Here is a 15043-nt window from a genome sequence, read left to right as displayed (position 1 = left end):
TTTGGGTGTTTGCATTTTTGTGTATTCCTCTGTCCCCCTAGAGAAATACACATTAATGTTGACATACTATTTGAAAAACTGAAAATGGGAACTGAAAAAGGGAAAAAGAACTTATTCAAGTTCTACTTATTATGACATATGCTTATGATTTTTCTAGGAAAATTAGAAAAGGATTAAATTAGACAGTCTGGAAACAGCAGACGTCCCAGTTACTCGTCAGCCACGTGGCTGCTTCTAGAAAAGCTGAGTTAAGAGCCACTGTGCAGTGCTTGGCAGCAAGTTCAGTGGGAGGGCGCATCCAGTCATGACACCTGGATTCCCTCTCCTGCAGTGACTCTTACACAACAGCCAGTCACGCTGTGGGAAGCGGGCATGCCCTGTCTGGCCAAGGCCTTTGGGGGTTTTGGCGTCTGGGTCCTTACGTGGCAGAAGATGGGCAATGGGAGCTCTGCCTGTGTTAGCAGCTCACTGGCCCTGTCCTTGTATGCAGCTCAGGTTCACCTGGGGAGATCATGACGTAATCATGTTCTCATGGGTCTCATCATACTTTCTTTGCGGGGATGGCTCAGTGGCTGCCCTTCTAGAGGACTGGGGTTCAATCCCCAGTGCCTACAGGGTGCCTCACCACGGCAGACATGAATGCAGACAAAAACACCAACACTTATAAGATAAAATTAAATAACATTTTTGAAAAAAAGAAATGGGGAATGTTCACATATAAATGTTTCAAATAGCTTCACATTTTTATCTGCAAAGCATTTATGTGTCCTCTCACGTTCTGGCAGGTGTCTGTGCTTGAGAACTGGAAGGAGCGAGACATCGGCAAGCTACAGGGCATGGCCTCCCAAGCAGAAGCCTGTCTCAGAAACCTGCAGCAGATGAGCAGGTACCATGGCCTCCTCAGGGCTCCTCCTGTCATGGCATGTGGGAAATGAAGTTAGAAGCACTTGAAGAAGAAACATTTACTTAAAGTATTTTCCCCTCCACCAAGTCCTCTCAGAACCTCCCCCCTGCCCACCCGCCCCATCACCTCTTCCCTCCCTCTCACACAGGTGCACACTCACACATGCTCACACACACAGAGCTGAGACCATTATGACAAAAAAATAACAAAATAAAGCAGGAAGTCTTAATATTAAAGACTTTGTGTTGGCCAGCCACTCCTGCCCTGAGGTGTGGATAAAATGCCCAGTGAACGCCATTGGTGACAGCTGAGTTTTCTCTTTGAAACTGGGTTTCAATTGCAAATGGCTTCTTGGTTAGGGGTCTCTGCCTACCGAGTGCTGAGACTAAATTGTGCACCACCATACCACCATCTTCTTCTTCTTTTTTTAAAAGATTTATTTATTATTTATACAGTATTCTGCCCACATGTGCACTTGCCTGCCACAAGAAGGCACCAGATCTCATTATAGATGGTTGTGAGCCACCATGTGGTTGCTGGGAATCGAACTCAGGACCTCTGAGAGAGCAGACAGTGCCCTTAACCTCTGAGACATCTCTACAGCCCCCATACCACGATTTTCAAAGAATACTTTTTATTGTGTGTGGTTTTTTTTTCTGTTTGCCTTTAAATGCTTTTGACTTTTCTGGTCTGTATAGTGGATATTAAGCAGTTTTCTCCTTGTACAATTTCTCAGTGACTCTGCAGCGTATCCTGACGTGGAGGGTGATGCACACTCATGGGAATCATTTCTCTCTAACGTAAGAGATGAAATTGAGAACACAAAGGTAAGCCGGAAACAGGTTATAATTCTACCAAAGTCAGTAAAGTGGTTTTAATTATCAGGAGACTATGGTCATATTTAAATCATTCCTTTTTTCTTTTTTTTTTTTAATGTTATCTGTGGTGGTGGTGGTGTTGAAATTATTAGGAATTTTTCATGAAATCAGTGATATTTTCTTTTTTATAATTTATTTTATTTCATATGTGTTGATGTTTTCTCTGCACCTATGTGTGTGTGAGGGTGTCAGGTCTCCTGGAACTGGAGTAACAGACATGAGCTGCCATGTGGGTGCTGGGAATTGAACCTGGGCCCTCTGGAATAACAGCCAGTGCTCTTAACTCCTGAGCCATCTCTCCAGCCCCTGTGATATTTTCTTATGCTTAGCATGCATAAGGCCCTGGGTTCACTCTGAGCACCAAGAAGAAGAAAAGAAGGAATTGTGTGAGGCTTCCCAATATCCCGTGGTGATGCGTTCTTTCGAGCTCACCTTGCGAGGAACAGTGGTCCTGCCCGGCTGATCACCAGGCCCAAGGGGGCTGCTCTGGCGGTGACCTCTTCTGCTTCTCCCTACTTTAAGCCTCTCAGTAAAATGGTTTGATTTGTTTTTTTAAACAAAAGATTACCTTAAAGCTTTCATCATACTTAAGTTTTTTGGGAAACTCTTGGTCAAATGAATTGTCTGATAAGAAAAAATATTAATTGCAAGTAGTGGTTTTCTTTTGGAATTGATTTAAAAACCTTCATATTTTCCCTTCTACCCACAGTCTCAGTTTGAAGACCAAATTAAGGCCATTAAAAATGGTTCTCGACTTAGTGAACTTTCCAAAGTGCAAATTCCTGAGCTTTCATTTCCTGTTTGTGTGACGGTGAGTGGTTCATGTGTTTTGTGTGAGGAAAGGTGTGTAACCACAATTTCTTTCTTAACTGTCTAAAGTAGTTAGTTTTTATTGTTTTCTGAAAACAGGGATGGGTTTGTCCTAAACTTTCCATGTTGGGGCTGCTTGTAGCCTTTAAGGTTTAAACACTCTACCGTAAATGGATCAGAAACAGGCAGACCTGAACACAGGACTAAGACACCGATTGCTGCTTCTGTAATTTTCCTGTATTTTAGTGTCTGTCAGCTTTCTTTTCTTGCTGCAAGTGGTGTTTGCAAGTGTGTGTCCGCGCGTGCGCGCATTCGTGCGCGCGTGTGTGTGTGTGTGTGTGTGTGTGTGTGTGTGAGAGAGAGAGAGAGAGAGAGAGAGAGACAGGCAGGCAGGCAGGCAGGCAGGCAATAAACTACATGTAGTCTAGCATGTTAACAGGCAGTCTGAGCAGCAGGTGGGTGTGGCTGAAGCAGCCATCTCTTTCCCCACCTGAAGTTATATTAAACTTGTAGATACTTGGCGGTATAAACATCTTGAGTTAACTCTTGCTTCATCAATACAAAGGAAACAGTACTGCACCAAAGACGAGCAGGACTTTATTGGTCTCGAGTATCATGAGTTTTGTCCTCAGGTCTTTTGAGTAAGAATGCTTGCCAAGTTTTATCTTTCTATTTCAAAGTGTTTTTTTAGAAAATCAATCATTTGAGCCGGGCATGGTAGCACACGCCTTTAATCCCAGCACTCGAAGGGCAGAGGCAGGCGGATCACTGTGAATTTGAGGCCAGCCTGGTCTACAAAGTGAGGCCAGGACAGCCAAGGCTACACAGAGAAAAACCATGTTTTGAAAAAGGAAGAAAAGGAAGAAAGAAAATCAATAATTTTATGTTGTGGATTTTGGAGTAGAGCCATGTATTTGTCACCTTACTGGGTTTCTATAGTTCAGACACAGCACAGATTAGGCTGTGAGAATCCCAGCCTCTGTGAGGAGTCGGTTAGAGGTGGCTTCAGAGTGTGGGCGTGTTGTTGGGGTCCTGTTGCTGTTTTCCCAGCGCCTGGTTGCACCTCCTGCTCCAGGCTCCCTGGTCAGCCTGTGCTGTCCTAGTGCTCTCCTCTGGCCTGACCCAGGGCTCACCAGGGGCTTCCCTCACTTGTTGCCTTGTTACTTTATAATGAGCAGCAGATCACCTCAGTCTAGATGCCTTGGTGCCTATCGGTGTGGCTGCTCTTCCAGAGGACCTGGAATTAAATCCTGGTACCCAGGTTGTGGCTCACAACATCTGTGACTTTGGTTTTGAGGGATTTAATGCCCATTCTCGCTTCTGGGGTCATAATCGAGTCACATGGTCCACAGACATACATGCAAGCCAAGCATTTGTGCACATAAAATAAAATACAAATAAATTTATCTTTAAGTGTCTTAGGGATGGAGGGTGTCACTCCATGATCTATACTTCTCTGCATTGACTTGAGTAAGAAATAAGTCTTTTATTTACATTTAAAGGCCACTTCTTATTTTTGTTTTTTACAAGTTCCTATAGCAAATATGGAAGGAAAAGAATATTGGCTCCTAGTAGAATATTTTACTAATAACTAATAATTTTACTTTTTATAATTTTATAAATCTTCAAATTTTTTTCATGTTCAAAATTCTGAGATCTTTCAGTGTACCAGAACTTGTGTCAAAAAGTATCCTTGGAGATTTTATTGTCTGCCTCATTTCTATCTCATTTGTTCACTGAGTATTTGGTATTGATCAAGGTTAAATGTGGGCTGGACTCTCAGAGTGCTGTGGGCTTTGGGGAAAGACCTTAAGGCCACAGTTAGAAAGAAACACACTGACTTCTCCAGCCACTAGTGGGAGTGCTGTGGTCACAAAGATGAGCTCTGCAGAGCCATCCAGGGCCACAGGACCGGAGGCTGGGCTGTTCTGTAGGTCGTTGGGAAGGCTGCGGGTTAGGTTTCAAGTCAGGGATTGTGATCAGATGAACTAGAGGGAGGAGTAGACAGGAACACAAGGCTGGGGTGAGCTCCACTTGGCTCTACCCTCAGCCCTGTGTGGGGCAGGGAGACTGTGGGTGGCAGCTCCACGGAGGAATCCCTGTGCTGCTCACGAGGCTGGAGCAGTGCGGGCGGCTGTATGGGAAATCTAGGCTGAGGGTGGGCTGAAGAGGCTCCTGCTGAGGCTGGTTTTGAGCACTTTGAGTTTGGTTTCTCTAGATCACCCTGGTGGGTGTGTGCAGATAAGGATCTCAGGGAAGTACTCTAGTCCAGGTAGGTAGGAGGTGGCCTGGGGAGAGACATGCCCTGAGGTGAGGTCTGGGTCTGCAGCAGCACTGTATGATGCTGGTCTACAAAGGGCTCAGGTAGGGCCTACAGAGAGGATGTGGCCAGCACTGCTTAGTCTCCCTGGCTTAGATGGGTGGAGACAGCTGTGGGGAGTGTTCAGGCAGGTAGTTCTGATCAGCTGGCAGACGCTCAGCCACCAGGGCAGAGTAGAGAGAGTGCTGTCATTTAGCTCTTTTCCTACTTCACATGGGGGCACGACAGTCGTTTACAAGTCACACATCCATGTGTGTTCTAGTGAGAGTTTATGACTGCTGGTTCTTTTTTTTTTTTTTTTTTTTTTTCCCGAGACAGGGTTTCTCTGTGTAGCCTTGGCTGTCCTGGACTCTCTTTGTAGACCAGGCTGGCCTTGAACTCACAGAGATCCGCCTGCCTCTGCCTCCCGAGTGCTGGGATTAAAGGCGTGCGCCACCACACCCAGCGACTGCTGATTCTTTATGTCCGCACTCACCGTGTTCACGTTTGCTGATGGAGCACTAGGTTGTAGGCATGCATAGTCACTATCAGGTAGTCTTCCCCGCTGACCTAGCTGTTGTGGTTTTACAGACGCATCCTCAGTTCCCCTCTGAGTCTTTTGAGGACCACGGGCTGTCGGCTTGTGTAGACAGCGGCGCGGCTGGAGCAGTCCACACAGGTTCTCACACGGAGCCTGCTAGCAGCTGCCCAGAGGAGATTCCTGAACTGTTGCTAGGATCACCCACCCATCAGCCTGAGTCTACACAAGAGTTGGAGCTCAAGAGAGCTAGCCAGGTGTCTCCATCAGAACAGAGCCCTGAGGCTGATGAGAAACTACCTGGACAGACTGCAAGGTCAAGCCAGCCTCCACAAAAGCCTTCCAGCAGTGTTATTGAGCAGCTCTCGGTGATATTCCCATCTTACGCCAGGTGTGTGACTGTTACATATTGTGCTGACTGTTTCTTTGGGCTGTGCTGCTGTCGGTTTGAGGCAGGTTCCCATCACCGTATCCCTGGCCGGACTGGAACGCACTGTGTAGTCCAGTCTGGCCTTGGATTTACAGAGATCCACCTGACTCTCCCCGAGTGCTTGGAAAAAGGTATATGCCACCATGCCTGGCTGCTGGACTGTTTCTTGGTCAATTAAAACATGCCCAATTAAGGACTGGTGTGAAAAGGAATGTGTTAATTGTTTTTCTGAGAAAGACCCGCACGCCATTTCTTCTTGTGCCCACGATAGTGTGGTGCTAGAGATTAACCCAGGGATTTGTGCATGTGCAAGGTTCTAACACTTAGGTGCACACCAGGCCACAAGTAAGTGTTGTATTGTCCATATCAAGATGGAAAGCCTTGGCCACTGAGTAGCCCAGCAGCAGACGGCACCTAGGACTTGATGATCTCTGTAGCACTCAGCATTGCTTGTTACAGAGCAGGAGGTGAGCTGTAGAGGAACAGCAGCTCTGCACCATAGCAAAGAGCACTGACAACTTACATTTTGCAAGTAAGAAGCCTGCTTTGTTAGAGACGCGCGGTGAAGGACTAGGCTGAGTCAGCAGTGAGATGTTGCAGAAGGATCCGTTTGCTCATACTTGAGCGGGTCTGTGATTCAGTGGGCCAGTGTCAGCTTCTAGGTCAGAGCAAGAGAAGCAGAGCCAGGGGTCTGGGGACAGCTAAAAAGGCAAGGCCTCCACAGAACGACCCTTTGTATCTGCATTATATTTTCTTACTCAGTGTTAATGATAGGCTGTGACATTTAGGAACAAAGTAGTGATAAAAATGTCTGGAGCCGCTGATGCAGCGCTTGTGCAGGCACGAGGACCAAAGTTCAGACCCTCTTTGCCCTCATAAAAAGGCAGGCAAGGCCGCTAGCTATGCGATCCCAGCATAGCAGTGGCAGAGAAAGACACATGCACGCACGCGCGTGTGTACACACACACACACTCTCTCTCACTCTATGACAGGCCAGAAGGATCGTTTCTCATCTCAGTGGAGTCCTCGCATCTGAAGTAGGTATATTTCGTATAGGAGTATGTTTTGCCCAAACGACATTTCAGAGATATTGCGAGTTCTCCCAATAGCAGTTGTCACACGAATTTCTAAAAAATATTAAGGTTGTAATTAACAGGAAACCTGCAAATAAAGTTGCCTCAGACTTATTAATTTGGCATTTGAAGGAATCAAACAGAAAGCTGGGCTTAGTGGCATAGACCTTTAATCCCAGCATTCTGGAGACAGGGGCAAGTGGCTGTCTATGAGTTCAGGGCCAACCTGGTCTACATAGTGAGTTGAGGACAGCCAGAGCTATATAGTGAGACCCTGTCTTCAAACAAACAAACAAAAACCAAATAGAACAGAAATCAAACAAAAATATGCCTGAACTTCTGAAAGCCGGACTATTTGAGCTACACAGAGGCCATCTCCTAAAACAAGGATGGCCATCCCCTGTGGAGCTTCTGGGAATACGTATTTTAAAAAGTAATGCTGGGGCCTGGAGGCTTGACTCAGGGCCGTTGTTCTTGCCAAGGGCCTGGGTTAGCATCCCAGTACCCAGATGACAGCTCCCAACATCTGCAAGTCCAGGAGCATCAGGCACGCCCATGGTATGTACATACATGCAAGCAGATCACTCAGACATACAAAGAAGTAAAATACACAAACCTTTAAAAATAATACAAGCAATATAGAAAGTCAGGTGGTGGTGGCACATGCCTTTAATCACAGCACCTGGGAGGCAGAGGCAGGCCGATCTATGAGTTTGAGTTCATCCTGGTCTACGTAGTGGGTTCCAGGTCAGCCAGGGCTACACAGTGAGACTCTTGCAAAAACAGAACGTGTAATACGGAAAACTTTAAAGATCTCTTTGCTTAATTTTTAATTACGTCTATCTGTATATGGGCATATGCGTGTGAGTGCAGGTGCCCATGGAGGCCAGAAGAGGGTACTGGATACCCAGAGCTAGAGCACCAGGTGGCTATGAGCCTCCTGATGCTTGCTGGGAACTGATAAGCTAAGCGAGGTACAACTCTTTACTTGCTGAAGCACTTCTTGAACACCAGTCCTGAAATTGTGTTACTCAGTCGGGGAGAGTCTTGCCCCTGCCACAGGGTCGTCACATTAGCTGTGCTCGGCTGCCTGCTTCTCCCTGCCACTGAGCTGATTCTGCCGTTCACGTTTCTCTTTCAGCACCGAGCTTGCTGGCTTCATTAAAAAGGTTCGAAACAAAAACAAGAACTCAATCTCAGGATTAAGTGTTGAGGAGATTGTTGAGAGAGTGACAGAGCATATTCTAGACGAACAGAAAAAGAGAAGGGTGAGATTTCATTTTCATGCTTATTTGTAAAAATGTGAGAATAATAAGCTTCAGACCAAGCCCTGGTGCGGAGAGCAGCTGACTCAAGGCAGGTGCTTAGTAACTGCTCTTCCTGGTCCTCTTTCCACCCCATCCCCTCTGCAGCCAAGTCCAGGAAAAGACAAGAAGACCTCCGAGGCTCACTCCGCTGCCTCTGTGGCCCAGCCCTCCCAGAGTCCACTGTTGGCAGGTGCTGGACCATCATCCAAAACCAAAGGCCAGAGAAAAGATGGCGTCCCTGTGAGTGTCAGCTGGAGTAATGCATAGCTCCTCCTCTTTCATCCACAGTGTAGCCCTTTTCGCCTTAAAGCTTCCTTTTTTGAGACTAAAATTAGGAACCAGATTTTGCTGTATTTGAAAATACATTGCTATCTAGGACTCAGGACAAAGGCCAGCGAACAGGTGACAGCCGACTGTCCTGGGCATAGCCCGGCTTCATCCTGCACCCGTGTTTCTACACTTGTATTTCTACAAGTGTGTTGATTTTGTGTAGCCAGTGGGGAACGTGTGTGGATAGTTTTATTCTGTGTAAGTGGGGGCTTTGCATCACTCGGCTCTCCTGTGAGCAGCGCTTGAGCGCAGTGAGCTAACACTTCCCTTTGCCTCTTCCCTTGCCTGGAAGGAGATACTGAAAAGGGCTGAATGTGCCTGAAATTTGACATTGCTATTTAAGTCTTGTTTTCCTTAAGAAAATAAGAAGTTCTTATGTTTACATAGCACACGTGTTATTGTAACTATATCTGAACTGGAATGTGCTGCAGTTGTTCATATCTTACAGTAGAATATCTCAGGCATGCATGTGTGTCTGTGCGCGTGTAAGCTTTACCCTGCGTGAAGCTGTGGGTATCTTGCTTGGCGGGAAGCAAGTAAGCCCTGTCTTTACCACATTGACTGGCTAATGCTAGAGACCCACTAAGGACACACAGGTGGTGAGGGCACCTGCTGTTGCGATTGCATTTTGGTGTAGACCGAGTTTTGCCAGAGTCTCTTGCTGTGCTGTAGAGGTGAGGGTCCTGTTGTTGGAGTTGCAGGCCTCACAGTCTCACCAGGGTGCAGGGTGCAGGGTGCCAGCTTGTTGCCTGGGGCAACTTTGTCCTTGTGAACTTGTCTTTATTCTTCTTGAGCCTTTTTTTCCTACTCCCCTGTGGAGCCTTTTCACTCCTCTCCAGCTGAGCTCCCACGGGTCACACCTCCACTTACCCAGTGAGATGGAGCGTTCTGCTAACCCTGACTCAAGCCCTGACCTCCCAGGGGCTTGATAGATCACATCCTCTGTGCCCCACCAGCCACTTGCGATGTTCCAGGTGATGCTGCCCACCCCCCACTCCTCAAGAAGGCAGGCGCCTCAAGGAGGGAGCTCTTTCTGCAATGACTAATGTTACTTGTGGTACTTGCCGGCCTGATGAAATGTAAGGCACCTGGGAGACAGGCCTCTGGGCCCCCTGTAGGGCAATCCTGATGAAACTCCATTTACTCAGGAGTCTGATTAGGAGGACTGTGGGTTTGAGGCAGCATGGGCTCCTGTCTCACAAAACAACCCTAAAACCTGCCCTTAGCCAGAATTACCACGCTGGTATTTACTTTACTAAACTGGTCAAATGTATGGGTCAGTCTTGGTCGGATTGATTTCAGGTACTGAAGGCTAAGTGGTTAAAAGCACACACTGTTGCTGCAGAGGGAAGATCTAGATTGTTCCCACATCCGGAGCTTTGCTCAAGTTCCAGGAGGAGCTGATGCCCTGTTCTGCCTTCTCACCTAGGCACATGCGTGAACACACCGTAGACAAAAGCAAGACGTGGTAAAAGATGAACACTCCAGTCTTAATTCTTAGGTCTTTGCTGTGGGTGGGAGGGAGTGTGTGTGTGTGTGTGTGTGTGTGTGTGTGTGTGTGTGTGTGTGTATGTGTGTGTGTGTATGTGTGTTTACTTAGAAATATGTATCTTTCTACACTGGAGTCAAGCTAACTGCAGGATTTTCCAGGTCAGTCTGCCCTGAGATTTTCAAACCTTACTCTGTTCGCAGGGCTAATGCTTGCATTTCACCCTTGACCCTTGATGCTGGACAGCCCGACAGCACATATCAGCCTGGGCCCTGTCAGCACCTCACAAACACAGCAAAACCCCACGAGCAGCTCCAAGTGTGCATAGTGTCCAGGCTCGGCCTGCAGCTAGAGCCCTGATCAGTCACTTGCAGGTGCCTTTGAGTCAGTTTGGGGCCACGGTCCTTACTTGTTGCTGAAAACCCACAGAAACAGGGCTCATCTCTTGCTTCTGAGATGCATGGAGTTAAGAAGTAAAGGTAGAAGTTAGTGTCAGCTGTAGGGTAAGTGCTGTGAGCCAAAGGCGCTGCCTAGTGGTGTAGGTGGACTTATAGAAAGCATTGTGTGCTCACAGTCTGAACACAGGAGGCCAGAGACCTCCTTACTGCGCTTACTGAGTGAGCCACCAGTATGTCCTAATAGAGATCTTTTCCAGGTCTATCTGTAGATACATAGTCTCTTTATTTTAAAAATTAATTATATAATAAATACTACCAGCATCTGCATTTATCTGTCAATTTCAAATATTATAATTGGCTATAGGATAGTATGTTGTATAAGGATGTGCCGTAGTTAAAGGCCCTGACTGGTTAGTAGGATTGAGCTGTTTATACTGCCACATTCTTCCTATTGGGCTGGGATACACTGTGGTGGTGTTTCTTGCACTTTGTTAGCTGTTGAAACAGTTTCCTCTGAGAAAATTAGAACTTGATACTTTCCTGCTGTGTAGACCATACTGACCTTGAACCCACAGAGATTCTCCTGCCCCCTCCTCCTGAGAGCTGGGATTAAAGATGTGTTTACTTTTTATTTGTTATTTTCTGCCTTTTTTTCTTAGAAACTATATTAATAATTTGTTTTTATTTTATGTATATTGTTGTTTTACCTGCATGTTTAAGGAAATTGGATCGCCTGGTGTAGGAGTTACAGACAGTTGTGAGCTGCCATGCGGGTGCTAAGAATTGATGCACTAGGTCCTCTTGAAGAATAGCTAGTGATCTTAACCATTGAGCCATCTCTCCAGCCCCTTAGAAAGAACTGAAAAATAATCTGCCACCCTTTGTGACAAACAATCCTTAGGCCAGTCTTTTACTAAGATATGAGAGCTCAGGTCACATTAAGTCAGTTTATTATTCAAATATGTTTTTTTCCACAGGTACCAGAAGGAAATTCCTGTGAGCTATGTCATGAAGTATTCAAGTCAAAAAACATGCGCGTGCTTAAATGTGGGCACAAGTTTCACAAAGGGGTAAGAATTATCTTTGCCTTTTTATCAAGCATTTTGAAAATAAAAATGGAAGCTTTTTTTCTATGTGTTCATATTTGTGTTTCTAAAACTCTTCTCAGTTTGTAAATGTCCATACACCTATGTAAAAACAGGTGTTGGTGAAGTGGGTGGGGTTCTTGGACCAGGAGTGTTTGTCTCTATGGACCACTCTTTCTGCCCACCATGCTCTGGACAAAGAATTGGCTCTGCAACCCAAAGCATGATTAATTCCTTGAAAGGTGGTATCTTCTATGACTCAATAATACATAGTGCATAGTGTCTGCACACTGCACTGTTAAAGACAGCATCTAGACTCGGAGTGGTCTGCCTCGGTGTTCCAAGCATTGCTGGGTTAGGACAGATCAGGTCTCTAATGTCTTAGCTATTAACCTAAGGGTATAAAACACTCAGTAGAAGGAATTGAAAACCTTGCAGAGCCTCCTTCAGATATGGTACCACTTGCTTTGTCTTCCGGCTTTCCATGCCTGCCCAGCCCTGTGACAGCAGTACGCCAGCCAGGAGCAGCAACACGGGGTGTGGTACACAGGCCGGTGAGGCACTGGGAAAGCAGAACAGGAGCAGACACCCTGACAGCCTGTGTAAGTCAGTGAAGGAACTAGAGCTTAGACAGGCCCGTGTGAGGGAGGACACGGCCCTTCGTGCAGCCATGACTGTGAGAACCACAGAGTGGAGCACGCTCCGTTTCCTGAGGCTTCTTCATCCATGGTCATGCTCTGAGCACACATTGATGTCTCTTAAGTGTTGCGCAGCACCAGGTGACGTTGGCTGAGCTCCTGCCTGTGTGGTCCTGGACACACCAGCTGATTGTGTTTCTCATTTTCAGTGCTTTAAGCAGTGGCTTAAAGGGCAGAGCACGTGCCCCACCTGTGGCAGCGCGGACCTGCTGTCGGAAGAGTAAGCTGCTGCAGCATCGGTGCCAGCGCAGCAGCAGACGGGCTGCCTTCCTGTTGCCGTAGGTAGCCTCTGTGTTCACTTACTTGATGAGTAGAAGTAACAGCACTGTCCTGTTCTCAGTGTAAAACAGCAAATACTGTGCATCACTAAGCTGACAAACGGCAATCTTCAGAACAGTGACAGCCTCGTGTGCTGAGCTTCCCAAAGCAGTGCTCAAACTGAGAAGATTCTTAGCCTGGAACTGTAGGATCCTCTTCATCAATCTTTAAGGTGATAATGAACCAGTTGATCCACATTTTGGAAATCAGATATAAAATTGTTTGTTTGTTTGTTTGTTTTGAGACAAGGTTTCTCTGTGTAGCCCTGGCTGTCCTGGGACTCACTCTGTAGACTAGGCTGGCCTCAAACTCACAGAGATCCATCTGCCTCTGCTTCCCGACTGCTGGGGTTAAAAATGTGCACCATGACCACCAGCTTTATAAAATATATTTAAATAGGTATCAGCTAAGAGGTTTTTTTTTTTTTTTTTTTTTTTTTGCCCTGGAAACAGACTGGCTGTTCACAGCAGCCCCACCCCACACTTGACACTATGGTTACCATGCTAGTCTCATGAGTCAGTCAGCCAGTGCCTGGACACCCAGAGGAGCACTGTGTGCACCCAGTCAGCATCACTCTCCTTCCTGTGCTCCACCACCAAAAGAGACATGTACCAGACAGTCCTGAGGTGTTGGTGTTAAAGTTGTTGTTTGACTTTTGTGTAAAGTAATGCATGCGATCTTGTATTGTGGCCTGAAAACAAACTAACTGCATTAGAAACTGTTCAAAAGCTACATATTTTTTGGTGACCTGTAGCCGTAGCAAATACAGAAACACATGAGCTGGATACATTCTGTTTTTCTCAAACATGAAGAAACAAAAAATGTTTTCCAGCGTGTTCTCTGTTGCCCTGGAAATGCAGTTCCCTGTGTCCGTGTGAGTTGTGGTGTCTTAGTGACTTACTTCATCTGTAGCTCACCCCTTATTCTGAGGCACTCTCCATGGTCCCTGAAACACGGTCTGTGTGCTCTCACAGCCGAGAGGAGTGGCTTCCCTCCGCGCTTACGTCACGGCCTGTGAGCACGCCTCCACCTGCCCAGCACCTGTCAATAAAGAACACCCTGAAAGGTCAGCAGTTCACTGTCATTCTTGCCAGGTGATTTAAATGTCATTCTGCCTGAAAGCTCAGTGCTCTGACTTTATTTGGGACGAGCAGGCACACTGCATCTGAGGAGTCTCGACCAAGGACCGTGGGTATTAGAGCCTGAGTCAAAACACTCCTTTGTGCCTAAATACAGCTTGCCAGACAAGTTCACAAGACTGACTGTTTAAATCTGTGAGTAGAATGTTTATGCAGAAATAACAGAGAGTTGACTGTTTGGACCCAGTGAAGAGCTTTTTCATGTGGACACATGGAAAGATGCTGCGGATAACTGCATTGCTTGGAGGTTTGTTTTTGAGGTGTTTGTGGGTTCATAGACTGCTGACGCTGATTGATAGTGTCTTTTTTAAAGCCCTTTTTGGTACCCTGAGCAGTAACAGATTATTAAAGAAAACACAGTCTATTAATAAATATATTTTACTAGGTGTAGAAGCTCCTGTTGGCCAGGCTAGTGATACCAGCTCTGGCTGTTCTAGAACAGAGTTGTAGACACGTTTCTTCGGAGTGTTTCACACCAGAGGCTGCATTCAGAGTCTTGAATTGATGACAGGTACCAATACTGGGGACTCCTCACCCTCTTGGGGTGTAGCCTCTTCCTGCACTGTCATTACTGCTGCTGCTGCTGCTCCCACCAACTCAGACTGCAAAACCTGGAGGGATGGACAAGGTGCACCCGCTCCTCACAGAAGGCTGAGCGTGCTGACAACCCTCCACTCTTAATTCCTAACCTCGTGGTGGGCCCCACTCCTTACTCATTATTCTGCCAGTCCCTGTCTCCACCACCGCCACAGTGAGAAGCAAGCACAGTTTTAAACTAATACTCATCAAGTGTATTCAAAGAGTAGCATTTGTTTCAAATAACATAACTTGAAGAAATGACTGTGCCTTAAAATTTAGATTATTTTCTCCCTGAAGTGTTTAACCTGTTACAAATAATGGGTAACTCATATAAGACTCAAGTGGAACCCTAGCAATGCAAGATGTAGCATTTGTCAGGTAATGTGAGAGACCATATAGTGGAAGCTGATCACACCGGGATCTCACACCACAAGCTGAGCAGCAAAACCAGCTTAGTCATCCTGAGTCATCTCCAGAGAAGAGGATTCAAGGACACATAAGAATGGCAAAGGTGGAGACCCCTTCATCACGCTGATGAGCTGAAGGGGACAGGGTGGCACCATCCTGTACAGTTTGCATCTACTAGTGAAGTGTGTCCTACAGGAGATGGCCGGGTAGAAACTGTGCATTGGATGAGTAGCAGCTAATTGGAGGCGCTGTCACTGAAGGGAAACTGGCCATTGTCTGGTTAAAGCCTATGAATTTCGTAGGGCAATCCTGTCCTGTAGAAAGGCTTTGCTAGATAAAGTGGTAGCACTGTACAGCATA

General features: G+C 46.5%; 1 protein-coding gene across 10 annotated transcripts in view; it reads left to right on the top strand.

Annotated features, from left to right (window-relative positions):
- Positions 1–13627, top strand: part of TTC3 (tetratricopeptide repeat domain 3) — a 103662-nt gene extending 90035 nt beyond the window's left edge. For all 10 annotated transcript variants that reach the window (XM_084800452.1, XM_084800454.1, XM_084800459.1 and 7 more), the window contains 8 exons: positions 786–886; positions 1641–1731; positions 2492–2593; positions 5483–5820; positions 8074–8200; positions 8345–8479; positions 11434–11526; positions 12389–13627. In XM_084800452.1, coding sequence (XP_084656578.1) covers positions 786–886; positions 1641–1731; positions 2492–2593; positions 5483–5820; positions 8074–8200; positions 8345–8479; positions 11434–11526; positions 12389–12463 — 1062 coding nt within the window. In that variant the 3' untranslated portion in view covers positions 12464–13627. The remainder of the gene's footprint in view (positions 1–785; positions 887–1640; positions 1732–2491; positions 2594–5482; positions 5821–8073; positions 8201–8344; positions 8480–11433; positions 11527–12388) is intronic.
- Positions 13628–15043: the final 1416 nt, after the last annotated feature.

Source organism: Acomys minous (assembly GCF_964271855.1).
Source record: "Acomys minous genome assembly, chromosome: 11".
In the NCBI taxonomy this organism is placed as follows: Eukaryota; Metazoa; Chordata; class Mammalia; order Rodentia; family Muridae; genus Acomys; species Acomys minous.
The sequence above is the reverse complement of the archived record's forward strand: the minus strand, read 5'-3'. Positions and strand labels throughout refer to the sequence as shown.